Below are 15,651 nucleotides of genomic sequence, written 5' to 3' on the forward strand. Positions count from 1 at the left end.
TTGGCTTTGCCAATGCTTGTTTTGCTTGTGTTCCTACATCTTAGTGGGAGTCTCCTCTCCTCCCCGAATTTCATTAATTAGCTACATTCGAATTTGCACTGCTCCTATTCATAAGAGGTAAATGTAAGGAACAACCCAATCTACCCTTGAGGGCTTGGGCAAAATAAATGGACTGGTATGTGTGCCTTCAAGGGATTTATTAGAGTACTTAGTTCGGTTATTCACTTCTTAGTTATATGCAGATGTAATAGTTGCCTGCCTAATGAATTATTCAAGGTTATTTTGACAACAAAGTTCTTTTATACTTAGAAATCAATCTTCGCAAAGATATACTTTAAATATTTTAAATGAGCAGCAAAGACACGGGTATATCTAAAAATAGTCAATTTTATCTTGAAATTTCATGTATCATTTTGAGTACCCTTCATGAAATTTCAAGATAAAGTTGACTATTTTTAGATTTACCCCTATTCAGAAGAGATACACATTCCTGGGAGGCCTTAATCTTTGGGTTACCCTGTTTGCTTTTGAGAGAATGGCCAGCTTTACCTTGCTTTGACACGATTGATGGAAACAGTGCAACAGTCCCATGTGAATTATTTCTGCTTTTTTCCAGATGGCTGGGCCTGCGATGTGATTTCCTAGGTAACGTCTTAGTATTTGCCGTGGCAGTCGTGGGCGTGATTTGCAAAGAGAGCATCACCCCTGGGCTTGTCGGATTAGCAGTGATGAATTCTTTAAGGGTAATTCCACGCAAATGATCCCAATATCTGCACGTTCATTTATTTATGTATGGTTTTTTTAAGTGGGAAATTGATCACCCAGTTTGCTACCTGGGGTAATACATTTTACAGAAACCACTTTTCAGTTGATTTTCTTGCTACTATTTTGAGCTTATATCGTAATACAGAAGAATGCATACATTTATTATATATAGTATTGCAGATTAAACATGGTAGACAGGCGCCTCGGTGCGTTACCCTGTTTTATTATTGTGGATGACTAGCATCAATCTGTAAATAGACTCACATGCAGAACGGGGCTGTAACTGAAAAATAATCCACGGGAATCCCACAAATTTAAAGGGGGCTGCAGGGCCGGACAGAGGAACCAAAAGCAAAATGCTCAAACCAGCCCCGCTCTCTTTCTTTCCTCGTTCTATCTCTGTCTTTCCATTCATCTATTATTACTTTTTATTTATCTCCTCTCCCCAGTGCTTAATTTGACCTCTGATTTCCTGTGCTTGGCACAGGCACAGGCACTCAATTGTCAGCACCGGCTCTAGTGAGATGGCGCTGTCTGGGATGTGCACAGCAACCATGGGGCAGATTTACAAGCCCCTTGCGCCACTTTTGCGTCGCCTTTCCCATGTTAAAAGTGACGCAAAAGTGGCGCAAGGGGCTTGTAAATCTGCACCCATGTTTATTAAGTCAGATGCCATAAAAAATGAATGCCAGTCTTTCATGCCATTATTATATCTTTGTGTGGGCTTCAATAGTGTGAATTGTCACACTTGTAGGAGTGCGATGGTTAGGTGTTTTGTTGGTACTGTCATTGGCAGCGCTGGCAGAGGCACTGCGTGGCGCAGGCTGCAGTGGCCTTCCGGGAAGGGCCCTGGCACTTACTTTTTTGCAAATTAGGCTCTGCCTCTCTGATCTTTCTTACTAACTCCTCCCCCTCTATTTTTCTCTTTAACTACCCCCTGCCCCTTCCTATGGACCTCGTGAGCTGTGGAGAGTGACAGATATAACAAGAGCGGCCCTGGACTTGGGAAACTGGACTCCAGTATTTATGAACTAAAATAAAAGTACCAAAAAAACACAAGTATCGCAAAGGACAGCCACTCACTTTCTGGTCAGTCACATTGTTCCTGCGCTATAATCTTGCCCCGAGCTGGGGGTAATTACGCAACATGGCATAATGGCATCATTTCAAATATTTTGTTTAAAACGTGTAATGCGAAATTCCTGATAGTATGCCAATTACTGAGGCAGGATGTATGACATTACAACGCGTGTCATTACAACGCGTGCAGTTACATCGCATGCGTTACAACGCATGCGATGTTACAACGCTATGCCATTACAACGCAAGTCTTTACATCGACTTGCGCTAGATGGCGTGCTAACATTAGAAAAGTGTAATTTACTATTCCAACTCCAGTCCACTTAACAGTAGGGAAGGTTTTGGGATAGTAAACTACACTATTTGTAATGTTAGCACGCCATCTAGCGCAAGTTGATGTAAAGACTTGCGTTGTAATGGCATTGCGTTGTAACATCGCATGCGTTGTAACGCATGCGATGTAAAAGCTGCGCGTGGTAAAAACCGCGTTGTAATGGCTGTTCCCCACTGAGGCATAATTGACATTTCGTCCGGACGTAGTCAAAAGGCCAAAGCAGCCCTGTTGTCCTCAGCCCCTTCCCTCCCAAACCCCATTTATTCATTACAAGCCAGAGGATGGAACCGTGAGATGGAAATGTATCCTTGATAAATGTCGCGATTTGAAGGTCACGAGTTTGAATCCCATCAAGGCAGCCACATTCTTCCGAGGTTAATAAACTGAGTACCATAAATTGGGTAATAAGCAGAAATGTGGCATAAAAAACAAATGATTATTTTCTAATGACTTCAGCTGCAACTGTAGCGGGGCTCTCGAAGGCTGCAACATAAGAGCCGCTCATCGTCCCTCCATCTGCCCTCCCCTCCAGCATCTCCATCCTAGATTAGGAAGGGATGCCCTGTTTGTAACCCACCTCGATGCAACAGTAGCAAGCCACAAGGTACACTCTCAAGCACGAAGGTCAGAAGCACCACAGAACATGTCTACCTGTAACTGGGTCCTTGAGTGTAGAATGAGGAAAGGGCAGCGGAGTGGGGGAAGAAGACAATTCAATGGAAGGAAGACGTGTGAAAGAAGAAAGCGAGCAATGGGCAAAGAGAGAGGACAGTGGCAGAAAGAAGAGACTGGGAAATGAGAGCAGCAAGAAATGAGAGAAAAGAAGGGGAGGGGAAGAGGAATCAGAGGTGAGGAAGACAGCGGTGGCTCTATCCCGGACGAGTCTTACGTAGGGAGAGTGGTGGGCACTGTGATCAGTGCACATAATGGTTTGGCCGGCCCGCCCAGGCCGGCCAAGCGTCATGAGCAGCGAAGCTCTCTCCAACCCCAGCTGCATTGCCGGGTTGGAGACAGCAGTCACAGGCTCCAAGTCTCCGTGAGAGCGCAAAGCGAGGGCGCTCAGGCCAATCCTGATGCTGCTCTCATGAATGAGAGCAGCGTCAGGACGGGCTCCAGGGGATGCTGGGAGTCTGTGCCGGTGGTGAGGAGGAGGAGAGCGGCGATGTGGCGATGTAGCAGGACGGGCAGGTATGTTATTTTTTTATTTTTCTATTTGTGTTTTTATTGTAGTTGTAAGTCCCCCACCTCCCGCCCCACAATGCAGTGCGGACACCAGCTGCTACTGAGGGGGAAGATGAATTGGGACGGGTAAAAGAAGAGAGTGACACACAGTGGCACTATGCCCCACAGTCCCAGCTAGCTAGTCCTAGTCACAGTCACACAGTCCCTGCTCCTGCCCCTAAACGTTACCCTGGCCACACAACCACAGTTCCCTTGATAATGGTGAACTACCTTCAGGAGGTGGTGATAGTGAGGGCTGGATCGAAGAATAGAAGCAAGCAGGTTGCCGGGAACACTAATAGCTAAGATAACAGCTGGCTCCAGTCTTCTCATCGGCTCCACAGGGTGTCCTCACTCTAATCGATTCTATCTTTCTCGATATTAATAACAAAGTGAGACCCTTGGCCATTTTCTGCCCTGCACAGCTTACAAAATCACGCCTTGTGTTGGTATGCACAAGACACTATAGGGATGCCAGCAACTCCTTCGTACCAAAAACATGAAGTACTTATAGGGAAAATTGGAACCTCCTCCCCGCCTCCTTTGAACCTCAGAGCCAGCACCCCGCTGCTCAACTCACCTGTGAGGGCGGTCTGCAAAGGGGTTGGCTACCGGGTGAAAAATGGGTGCTGCAGCTCCCCTCCCTGAGTCTGGCAGCTAGGCACTGTTGGTGTTGTGGTGACTGCAAGAAGGAAAGTCTTACTTTGGTTTCCCCACCACAGCTCAGGGCTGCCATCAAGGCGTATTTGGCATTGGGGTGCACTGGCAGCAGGATAGAGCATTGCGGGAGCCTGTGCACTACCACAGTCCTCACTGCATGCGTGTGTCAATGCCATTGACAGAAGGTGGCGTTTGTGGGGGAGAGACCAATGGTGTTCTTGGCACAGCAGATTGAGTTCCAAATTTAGGTTTAGCCATTAACGTGCTTTACATTTCTGTGCTGCACCATTGCTTTATTTGCAGCCGCTATTTTTGGCCATTTATGTTTTTACAAAATTTCTAATTGTGTTGGAAAATTATTAGACATTTAAAGAGTGTGGATTAATGTCATGAGTCACATTCCAATGGGATTTTGTTACATGATGACAGTTTATAGTTTTGATTTGGAAATGGTATTTAGAAGTGCCTTTTGCTACAATTTCAAGCTGTGAAATGAGTTCACCTTACAGTCACAGTTCGCTTGTCTTTTCATAGAATGGTGATAGATTAGAGAAATAGCAGTCACTTTAAAAATGAAAAAAACAAACACATTTAGATAAATACTGTCAGAATAAAAATTGATCATCAGCTACCCGGTTTAATGACGGCAGGCGCACCAGATACTTGTACTGCTTTTGCTAGGTCTACATTTTTGTGGATTATACACAAGTAAATTTAATCATCATATTTTGGATTATACATAAATACATTTTATTATCATATGTTGGATTATACAGAAGTAAAATTGAATTATCATATGTTGGATTATACACAAGTACATTTTATTATCATATGTTGGATTATACAGAAGTAAAATTGAATTATCATATGTTGGATTATACACAAGTACATTTTATTATCATATGTTGGAATATACAGAAGTAAAATGTAATTATCATATGTTGGATTATACACAAGTAAATTTAATTATCATATGTCCAAATCAATTCAAAACACGTCAACATTTCTAATAAAGGGCCACATACGGTCATGTGTTGTTGACAGCTTTGCTACCTGTTTCACTTCACACCCCCATATGGTTATTACCTTAGTTTATGCGTGAAAGCAGGATTAACATTTTCCCAAATTAACCGGCTTTAAACACCACAAAAAAAGAAAAATCCAGAAAACAGTAGTTATTCCTCATCCTTTACAAATGCACGATGACACAACTACGTAAACGATGCAATAAATTTAATAAGAGCATCTCTAAATCATCCAAACTTATCTCCAAGCTGTGTGTATCCTTCACATGCTGGGGATTGTCTAGTCGCGATGCGTCAAGGTCGCTCCTCAAACTCAGCAGCACATAGTAGACATTCATGTGTCAGTGGGTGTGAGGCAGAATCGTTTCAGCCTCAAGGTCACCTTCATCCAGGATCAAGGCAGCCTTGATGACGAAATGCGGATGGAGCTGGATTAAGTCCCATTTTGGCTGGATTGAACAGAGATCCATACTCTACCAAATATTTGCAGAACCTCAAAGTGCAAATTGCACAAATTCAGACGACTGCCTTGGTTACACTCTAACCAAATATAGAAATCATAGTGCTGGCCAGTGAGACATACCATGTCTTGCCTTCTGATTCCAATGTTATACCATTCACTCACCACCAGTTGATGATAGACATTCAAACTCTTATAAAAACGAAGGCTCTGACATTGTTCCGCTAATGAACAATTCCGACGTCTGATAAAGCACAACATTTAATAGTTTGATACAATTGTTCTATCTCAAGAAATGTACATTTGGTGCTAGCCTAATTAATCCATACAGTTTAAGAAGATTCATACCCCCCTCCTGGTTGGTGAACTCCAAGTGCTGCTTCTAAATCATAAAAGTTATTCCCGAATTAAGGTGTGCACCCTCCATTTATGCAATAGATGTGCTCAGATGTACCTGTTAATAAAGATCATGTTAGCAAAACCTCATCCCAGCAAAAGAGAAAACCCATTTCATAAACTTTACATCGAAATTTTAGTTGCTAAATCCAATTATTTTAGAATGTTTTCGGATTGGTATGACAATGAAAATACTCCAGGAAAGCAAATATCTAAGGTCTCAATTGCATTCAGAATTTCTTACATTTCTTCCTACAGCAACTCTATGGAAAGACCCCTTCCATGAGGCAGCATTCATCCATGAATTTCAATGGGCTTTTTCAAGTTGATGTTCTCTGAGTAGTGGCCATGTGAGCCACCGTACATGTATTGCTCCTCAGAGGCCTCAGCTAAGGCTGAAGAATACTTTGGATAAGCTAACAATCCATCCATGTTCTCTTAAGTCCAGCTTGTTCCAGTGCTTTCTTCATGTATCATTTCTTGTTTTCCTTGGTAAATTGTTCCTTTAAGTTGGGAATAGGATATGGGAGAGCCAGATGATACATAACTTTAATTTTAATCCTGGTATAGTTGGGTCAAGATGTACAAAGCCATTTTGCAGTTGCAGACTCGCAGAGTATGTGGCTAGAAAATGGCCTCTTATATGCAGTAAACCCATTATGCAAGTAAGAGAAAATAACTCCAACTCATAGAATGAGTTTACTGACCCGCACACACCACAATTAGGAACACACATGAAAGGAGCGTCCTTCCTGTTTGCCATTCATTATGGTATGTATCAATGGTATGTGACAGTAATTGCAGTCGCAAACAATTGATCGGTTACCAACAGTTCAGTGGAGATGGTATCTGATTCGCAAATTGAAAGGTGTCCCCTTTGAATACCTTCCCCTTCGTGAATCATATCTGCAGCCTTGCGGGAGCAGGCAGCGGTTCAATGGGGCCACTACCTACTACCCAATGTTTTCTAAAACATTTTCTTTAATAAATAGCACCAGCATTTGGATACAAAAAAAATCCTGTTTGAGAATGTAAACTTGGATGACGGAATGTTGTTTCTTGCAGGTGATCATCCCCATGTTGTAGCCAATCACAGGGGGCCGCAAATAGCTGCATGCAAAATTAATATTCATTATGCAATTTATTATGAGACTCCGTCTGGCTGGAGATTTTGTGATGTGACTTGTTAGTAAATAGGTTGCATGGCAAAATGAAAGACTGGCTAGAACGTTAGTGTGCAATTTGGGGCCACTTTTTGCAACCAGTCTTTTAGAACACCAAGGCTTTAATCTCCTGTTAAAATGGATGCTCAGGCTCTACTTGGCATGCATTTCTGGGAGCTGGTGGTGGCAGACAGTGTATGTTCAGGAGGAGGTGGCCAGCCTTCATAGAAGGATATGCCTGCGTACAGATTGTACCACACACCACTTATGTATTTGAAAAGCTTGAGTAGTTTCAGGTCCTGCCACTGTGGACCACAATCAGCATTAGTTGTGAATTTAGGTCTATTAAGTAAGATTACTGAGTAATCATAAAGGTAACTTTGCTAGGAAGCAATAAGACTAAATGCATTATTTGCACAATTTATCTTAAATGAAACTAAATTAAATTTTTTCATGTGTTAAGCTGGTAGGTGTTTTGGGAATGGCAGTTTATACCGCAACCGAACTCGAAACCAACAGTGTTGCCATTGAGCGGGTGAAGGAGTATTGTGACGTAGAATCAGAGGTATGACATTTTCAAGTTTACATATTTACAGACTGACATATATGTTATCTTATACTTCTTTGAAATTCGTGTTTGTTTAAATGTTATTTTGTGGTATTTTGTTTGTACTCAAAATGTAGACCATGCTATTTGTAAAAAAAGTATTTATCTTAACATTTTGGGTTCCATTTAATGGATGAAATAAATTATCAAAGAACTTCATTTTGCATCTCCATGTTTTATTGAAGGTATTGCTTTTCCCCTTGTGTAGCAAGAGCATCATTAAAGCAACAATCATTTTTATCTAAGTAAATCTTTTAAAATTCTGTACCTATCTTTAAGTATTTCTTGTTGTGGTTTCACTGTGTACCGGACACTGCATTACACTTTGATACAGATACCAGAGCAAGGGATCCTGTTTCACCAATATTCACCTTTCTACAGAAGCTCTCTAAGGCTAAAATCTAGTCCAAATCCCTCTGCACAGTGCATAAGGCAATTAACCCTTATTCATCTCACGTACATTAAACCAGATGTGTTTTTCTGATAAAATGCTATAGAGCGCACAAATCCAAACATGCAGAACTGTTGGACCAGTCTTACCTGACATTTCCTTTTCGAAAAACAAAAATCACCTCACCTGACCTACCTTCATTAATTCAACAAATTAGCTCAGATTTTCCTCTCTAAAAAGAAAAAGATGGTAGTGGAACTTCATTCGAGGAATACAGAGAACGCACCATTTTCAAATCGGGGGTTCTTTCCAACTTTGCATTGCCCAACTCCTGCTTAGCCGATGCAGTCTGCATCCTGTCATGTCTTTTTCTAAGCTGTTGATTAAAAAGCTAATAATAGTGTCTCAAACGATTATGTACACAACTTTCTTTAAAGATAAAAACACTTTTGTTTGAAGAATGACATTTTTTAAAATATGTTTGTGCCTGCCTTTACGATCGATCCAAGGGGCATATCAACAAGGCGGCGCTATAAAATTATCGCCGCATTTGCATCCGTTTTCGGACAAAAAGCGGGGATAATTTTATCACTTTATCAGCAAGGTCACGCTATCGCGTGATTCCTTGCCTTAGCGCCCTTTCCCGTAACGCCCACCTTTGCATCTCTAATGAGATGCAAAGTGGGCGTTCCATCCCAAAATAACTGGAGAAATGTCGCTAACCGACATTTCTCCAATTATCAATGGGCACGCTAACAAGCATAGCGATAATAAAAGTAGCACTAACCTTGGTTATCGCTACTTTACTTAAGCCTGCTTTTCCTTTGACTAAACAATGTTAGCCAATGGGTGGTGGATTATAGGGCTGAGACCACCCAGCCCTATCAACAAGGATATCGCCATTTTCCATGGAACATCGCTGGAAAACCAGCGATGTTCCATGGAAAACATCACTATCACCGGAATAATTACCGCCATTGCGCTATGCGTAATACAGCGCTAGCATGGCGATAATTATCTGCGATAGCCGGCGATAAAATTCCTCACGCTAAGGGCGGCCAGCAATAATTATCGCTGCCGCTTGTTGATATGCCCCTAAATTGGGTTTGAAATGCTGGTCTCGGAATTAACGTGACATTTCCTGCTTTAAATTGATGGTCAGTGTGCGAAAGTGTCATACATCTTCAGCTCACGTTACTGCTGCGGGTGGGAGGAGATCTGTCCTTCATTCTGTACTGACTGTGCTCGGTTACTGTGGCTGCAGAGAGGTTTCTACAGTATGACTTTGTTCAGTTCCCTTCTGGCGAGATTTAAAAGTTAAAAAAGTTACAAAGGATGTTGCGTCTGGATTTTCTAATATATCTAATAAAAGAATTCATTTCAGCTCCTTTTGCAAACACTGATTCCCTCAGTTCATTGACCCACCCCTGCTCTATAGACTTCTTAAGGGGAAAAAGGCGAAAAGGTGATTTTCATTTGGGGTGGAGCAGAGAGAAGGACATTTGGTGGGAAGGGTGTTGTGAAACAGACCACGTGTTGATGACCTTTGCGGTAACTGATGTGCATGAGGTTTTACGTGCCTGGGCAATGATATAGAAAATACTGAAACTATGATGCAAGGAGACCAGAAGGGTGTTTAGATAGGGTAGGACTGTATGATGAACAATGTTTGGGCTTTATCGTGTATTAACTCATATACTATTGTTAATCACTAACATATTCCTCAATATGATGGTTATTATGTTTATAACTCAATAGATTAACAGCGGTAAAGCACTCAGTAAACACTAATTATTATCAAATATCATCAGTTATGTGTGCACTGATTTTGTGGGTTTTATGGGTGCCCCTTATTTTTCACAAGCAAAAACCAGGGGTCCCCTGAAAGATTTGTTGAATTGCAATACCCCTAATTCTTGTAAATACAATGTCAATGAAATAGTGAGAAACACCTGTCTGTTTTCATTTTCTCTGCACAAATCATAGTTTACTCTGAGGGTCAAGGAAACCTTCTCAGATGTGAACCCCAAATTACTGGGGTTTTCACGGAAGGGCACCAGAAAGCGTCAATGTGATGCAGGCACAAATCACCCCCAGCTTGCGCTACGATTTGAAGAAGCACAGAATGACCCTGGCTCTAAGGAGAGCAAAGGGGGAAAACATTAGAGCTACAGGATGAAAATGTCTTTGCAGCTCCTACAAAACAGCAGTATCATCTTCTTCTCCAGAGCACTCTTCAATTTTTTTTGTCCTCATGGAAAGGTACGACAGAATTTAAAATCTTGCTGCATATCATCCTAGGAACTGGGCTATATGCTGGTGAAAATGGAGGAACAGCTTTGTCGGTGTAACAATTCCCATCTCCTACCTAACTATGAGATTGATAAGTAGCTCCCGAAGTCTCCTGTTTCCACTTTGGCAGTAAACAAGGCCAGACAAGATAAACAACATGCATGAGTCTCATCTTAAATGCTTTCACCAAAACTCAGTCAAGAGCCTATTGTTACTTTGACCGCAAAAAGATGTTCACTTAACTTACTTGAGAATTTTCTCCCAGACAAAAACTGATGGTATGGCTGATCATTAGTGAGACATTGCTTTTGACATGCCGCATGGTCAAGTGCTCAACAAAGGATCAGCAAAGGAGCTAGATAGGTTGATTTAGTGGCACCTCAGACACAGCTGCAACACAACTGACTTGCAGAACTCCCCATTCTGTTCAAGCACACACATACCACAACAGAATACCATGGCAGGAAGGTTCCAGGATTCCGTGCATATTCGATCTTAATAACTAACAGAAAAGGAATGTGGCATAAATATAAGCAACACAATATAAAAATAAATATAATAAACCCTGGAACATACTTAAAAAATATTCATCATGACCCAGAGAGAGCCCTGACCTCAAAAGACAAAACATTTGTTGAAACCACCAGTGAGTCAAAGATGAGAATGAGGACCTAGAGAGCTCAGCATATGTAGACTTCAATATACTATGATTTCTTTATCCGCCTCCTATAAGAAATTCTAGCAGCACTCCAAGCCTACTACCAATGACTCTTTACCCAAGACCTTATCATCCTTGTCTTCCCCGATCGTACCCTTTCTCCACACTACGAGGCTGCTCAAATTCCACATCCTTTTGTATCTTGCAGTAATTGGATAACCTTCATAGGTGCTATGACTTTGAACCTCAAAGCAGTACCAGTGGGCACTCTTATCTTCACCAGATCACCCACACCCACTACACCATCCTTTACACACTTCCTCATGTCATACTCCATTTTCTTAGTTAAGAGGACATCATTCTCCTTCACCTGTCATTTTCTGTCCTCCTTGTTACACCATACCTTCTTTCACATATTTGCCCTTGAACCAGTTTCCAATATTGCCTTCTCCCTTTGGTAAGCTCATAAAGAGTCTTTCCTGTTGTCTTATGAGGAGTGAGTCAGTTGGTAACAACCCTGTTATGCAGCTCTTCCTTCTCTTCCAACCCAGCAGCCTTGGCTAATCTAATACCCTTTTCAAGAGTTCTGTTAAACCTCTCTGCAACAATGTTGGTCTCTGGGTGATACAGAGCCTGCTTCTTTAAGGCGACGCCACATCCTTTCAGAAATACTTCAATTTCCTGTGAGCAAAATTGGATGCCATTGCCTCTTTTGCTTTCGGGAACACTTTGCTGCTAAATGTGACTTCTAAGGACTTTATCTCTTCCTTTGAGCTAATGCTTCTAATGCTCTTGACATCAGGTCTCTACAGTATAGATCCAACAGCACAAGCAAATATGAAGTGTATTATTGTCCCTTCAGTTATACTACCATTTAATGCCACCTCTGGCCAAGGTTGATCTAAAAGCCATCACACACAGACATGGGAGGAACTCTAGTGTTGAGTACCATGTTGCTGTTACAGAACTCTAAACACACTCTTACTGCCCTTACTGCCTTTTCTATCAAACCCAGGCCACCGGAAATCTGACCGACTTCTAGGTTAATCTTTTTGCGATTTAAGAGAAGTTGGGCAGCGTATGGAAAGCAGGTGAAAAGATGAAATACTTTATGTAAACGCTCAAAATAAATTGCAGGTTGATGATGCTAGCCATCCCGATCATATGATAAAGAAAACACTCTAACAGATCTACTCATTAGTATCCTTTCAAACTGTAGTTGATGTGACAACTTCAAATGTTCTTTTGATATGTTCAGGGACCAATTTACTGCAAACCCAAGCAAAACAAAATATACACATTTAAACTAATGCAGACAAAAACTCAAGTCTGTACCAAAAGGTGTTCCTTATGTTCATAAAGATGTGACCATCACTGGCAGGCAGTCACAAGGAATACACAAAGTCAACAGTACTCACACGATGTCACCTAAGATCATCAAGTGATGGGAGAAGCTTCTGAGTCAAAATCTGCCACTGGTCTTTCTACTTAAGTGTACCTCTCACAGACAGACTGTGCTCTTCACCAGCATTAATCCACTACACTCCTCTGTGAATGCTTTACCACCTCACCATTTGTGCTGCAACTCGTTGTCACACTACAATCTACTATGGGCATCAGGTGTCATTGGTGGGTGGGTGTTTCAAGGCCAAAAATGTTCTAGGCTGTGTTCAACTGATTGCAGGCCTGATATCACTGTGCCACACTTGCATCACCACATTCCAACCAGAGGTGTATGCCTGATACCGCATAATAAGGAACAAAGAAAAAGGGCAAAATCCAGCTAAGGATTACATGATTTCACATACATTCCTCATTAAACAAATTATCAAAAGGATCTATTTCCCGTTCATCAATCCGTCAATAGTAATAGATGATTATCATTGCTCATTAGACCTCCAGGTTGCATATTTTCACATATTGAGCAACGAAAGACACTGAAGATTGCTGAGATTTCTGGTGTAAGGAGAAAACTTAAAAGCGGCAGTACTGATATGTGGTGCCATTACACGTCAGAATGCCTATCAAATTTCAAGCTCCAGAGACCACCCACCTCTGGATGTTAGTGGTCCATATCTTTCTTTACCTGTTTGACTGCTTGATACAGGCGGAGTCATAAAGCAAGGAAATAGAAGCTCTACAAATCAACAGAAAGCTCTGCAACTGATGTAACATTATAGTCAAAGTAAGTAAAGTGGAAACATTGGTTTTTGTCTCAACAAACGCATTCAGTTGCTAGAAGCAGACTTCAACTTTGGCTTCATAATGGCATAGCAAGCAAAGTAGAAGCATAGCACCCTAGGAACTCATACAGGCAATTTTGCTAGTTTTTTATGCATAGTGAGGGGATAAGACCCCTTTTGGCCTAATATAGTCTTGTATCGGCTTCATACCAAATGTCCATATCCAATTAATCTAGCAAGAAGTGCAACATTATTTAGTGGACAGAGGGCAGGAGGGAGTGGAACAAAAAGATTGCAGTGACCCCTGGATGAAGTTAGTTCTCAAGTGGTGGCTGTTAACACACAATTTACCAGAGGACATATGTTAAGGTTACGGTTTGTTTCCATTATTACATTAGTGCATCTCACATAGTGTGCAAATTTGCATCAACCTGGTGAAAATGAAGTCAGTGTTCTGAGTCTTCTGGCATTAGGACTTCAATGTATCTGTCTTCCTACATTGGTAAAGCATGTCACATCAAGATGGACAACATGACGACCATGTTCTCTGTCTTAGAGCAGGGGGATATGAGAATTTGCAAAATAAGCCCTGAGAATATTCACACAGTCATTCAAACGTCCAGTCACGTTGTTGGAATAAGATGGGTGAAGCAGTTTTCCCAAATGACATTCAAGCATGGTGATCATCACAGAGTGGTGTCCACAACTGTGGGAAACAAAAAATATTAACATATCAAGCCTAATTTATTAAACCGGGCTTGGAGGAGATGTGATGTCAATTAGCTGTCACAGTCACCCAGAAGCTTCAGTCAACACATTGCAGAATAGTTCTCATTACTCAAAAGGTAAGCATGGGGAGCCATTTTAGTTAAATCTGGCCTGCCTCGTGCAAGCTCCTTAATTGTCTATGCCAACAATCCCAACTCTGTTCACCATGGTGCAGGGATAGATTATTAACCAAGACCTCTGTATCCTTAATCCTACCTCCATTGTTTCTGAGGACAATTCCATGTTTATCCTTAGGACAAGGGCAAATGCCTTGAAGTTCTACGAAGGTCTATGAAAACAAGGAGAAGCATTTCAAGAGCTGGAGTTCCAAGGGGTACACTGCGTCGTATGTCAACCCATATACATATTGCAATACAGTCTAGAGTTTTTGAGATTAGGTGGATACATGTACTTCTAGCAGTTGAAGCAAGATTAAAGATATGAGCTGGTGAGCTTATATAATTCACATTTTCTTTGATACAGCAAATATGTAAAGGATTATTATTGAAACTCATGCTTGTAAAAAAGGCCGACTACAAATTGAGAACTGAATGTGGTCTTTGAGCTAATATTTTCTTGGGACACAAAGTTTCTCTTTTGAAAGGCAGCTCTTCTGATAGTAACTGTATAAGCAAGATGCATGAGCAAGATACAGACCTCTATGGTGCAAGAAATATTTCTGTAGTTCCAAAGAGACAAAGTGATGGTGACTGGCCCAGGCGAACCCTGTCAAGGAGTTTGATATTATCCATTGAATTATCCTCCGGGTCTATGGTCCAGAACATTTGCCAGGGACTTGTTAAAAATACATCACACTTCTACTCAATGTACTTTGAAGTGTCATAATCTTTTGTATGTTTATCCCCTTGCATAAAATGATAAAAATGACAAATGTTCTTGAAATAACTTGCCAACCCTTTCCTGATGCATGTAAGGCAAGGTGGTGACTACTTTCTTGGAAGACTCAGGTGAAATATGCCATTTTAGATTGGCTGAAAGACTGCACAAGCCCTGCTCTTGATTCCATTTCTGAATCTGCCTTAATGAGTTGTTACAGAGATGAACTCCCTTGAAGTGTAAGGGCTTCAGCAGGGGCCCGTGGTGTTCCCAGCTCGATCTGTGGGCAACTAACGTTCAAGAATGTCCACATAAACACTTAGGCCTGCTTTGTCAATGACTAATTAAACATCTATTATTTCCTGTAACAGTGGAGAGCGATTCTCTTTCAATTATGCCGTTACCATTTTTTTCTTCTTTTCAGGCCGCCTGGACATCCACCCAGAGCACAGTGCTGCAGAACTGGCCACAGAAGGGTGAAATTGTTTTCAACGGTTATGGCTTGCGATACCGGAGTGATTTAGAGCTGGCTTTACGAAACATCACTGTGACGATCGCAGAAGGCGAAAAAGTATGTGCATCAAAATGTATTTAAAACATATATGTATGAAAATATTTGATTTGTGCAGCAATACAGAGAAAAATAGATGTTTTCTAGATACTTAATCATGTGATTGTCTTTCAAAAATGGAAATGCCTGTATACTTAAAGGGGACCTATATACTTAAAGTGCACCAACAAGGATCTTGTGTAGTTTCTATACCCAAGACTTGGGAATGAAATTAATAGAGCATTTCTTCTTTTTGTTTCC

At 41.4% G+C, this 15,651-nt stretch overlaps 1 protein-coding gene across 1 annotated transcript in view; it reads left to right on the forward strand.

The window, feature by feature from the left end:
• Window positions 1-15,651, forward strand: part of LOC146789753 (multidrug resistance-associated protein 1-like) — a 621,679-nt gene that overhangs the window by 532,417 nt on the left and 73,611 nt on the right. The window contains exons 25-27 of the mRNA XM_085632086.1: window positions 617-743; window positions 7,568-7,669; window positions 15,265-15,411. Of these exons, the coding sequence (XP_085488212.1) occupies window positions 617-743; window positions 7,568-7,669; window positions 15,265-15,411 (376 nt within the window). The remainder of the gene's footprint in view (window positions 1-616; window positions 744-7,567; window positions 7,670-15,264; window positions 15,412-15,651) is intronic.

Source organism: Triturus cristatus, chromosome 10, assembly GCF_964204655.1.
Source record: "Triturus cristatus chromosome 10, aTriCri1.1, whole genome shotgun sequence".
Lineage (NCBI taxonomy): Eukaryota > Metazoa > Chordata > Amphibia > Caudata > Salamandridae > Triturus > Triturus cristatus.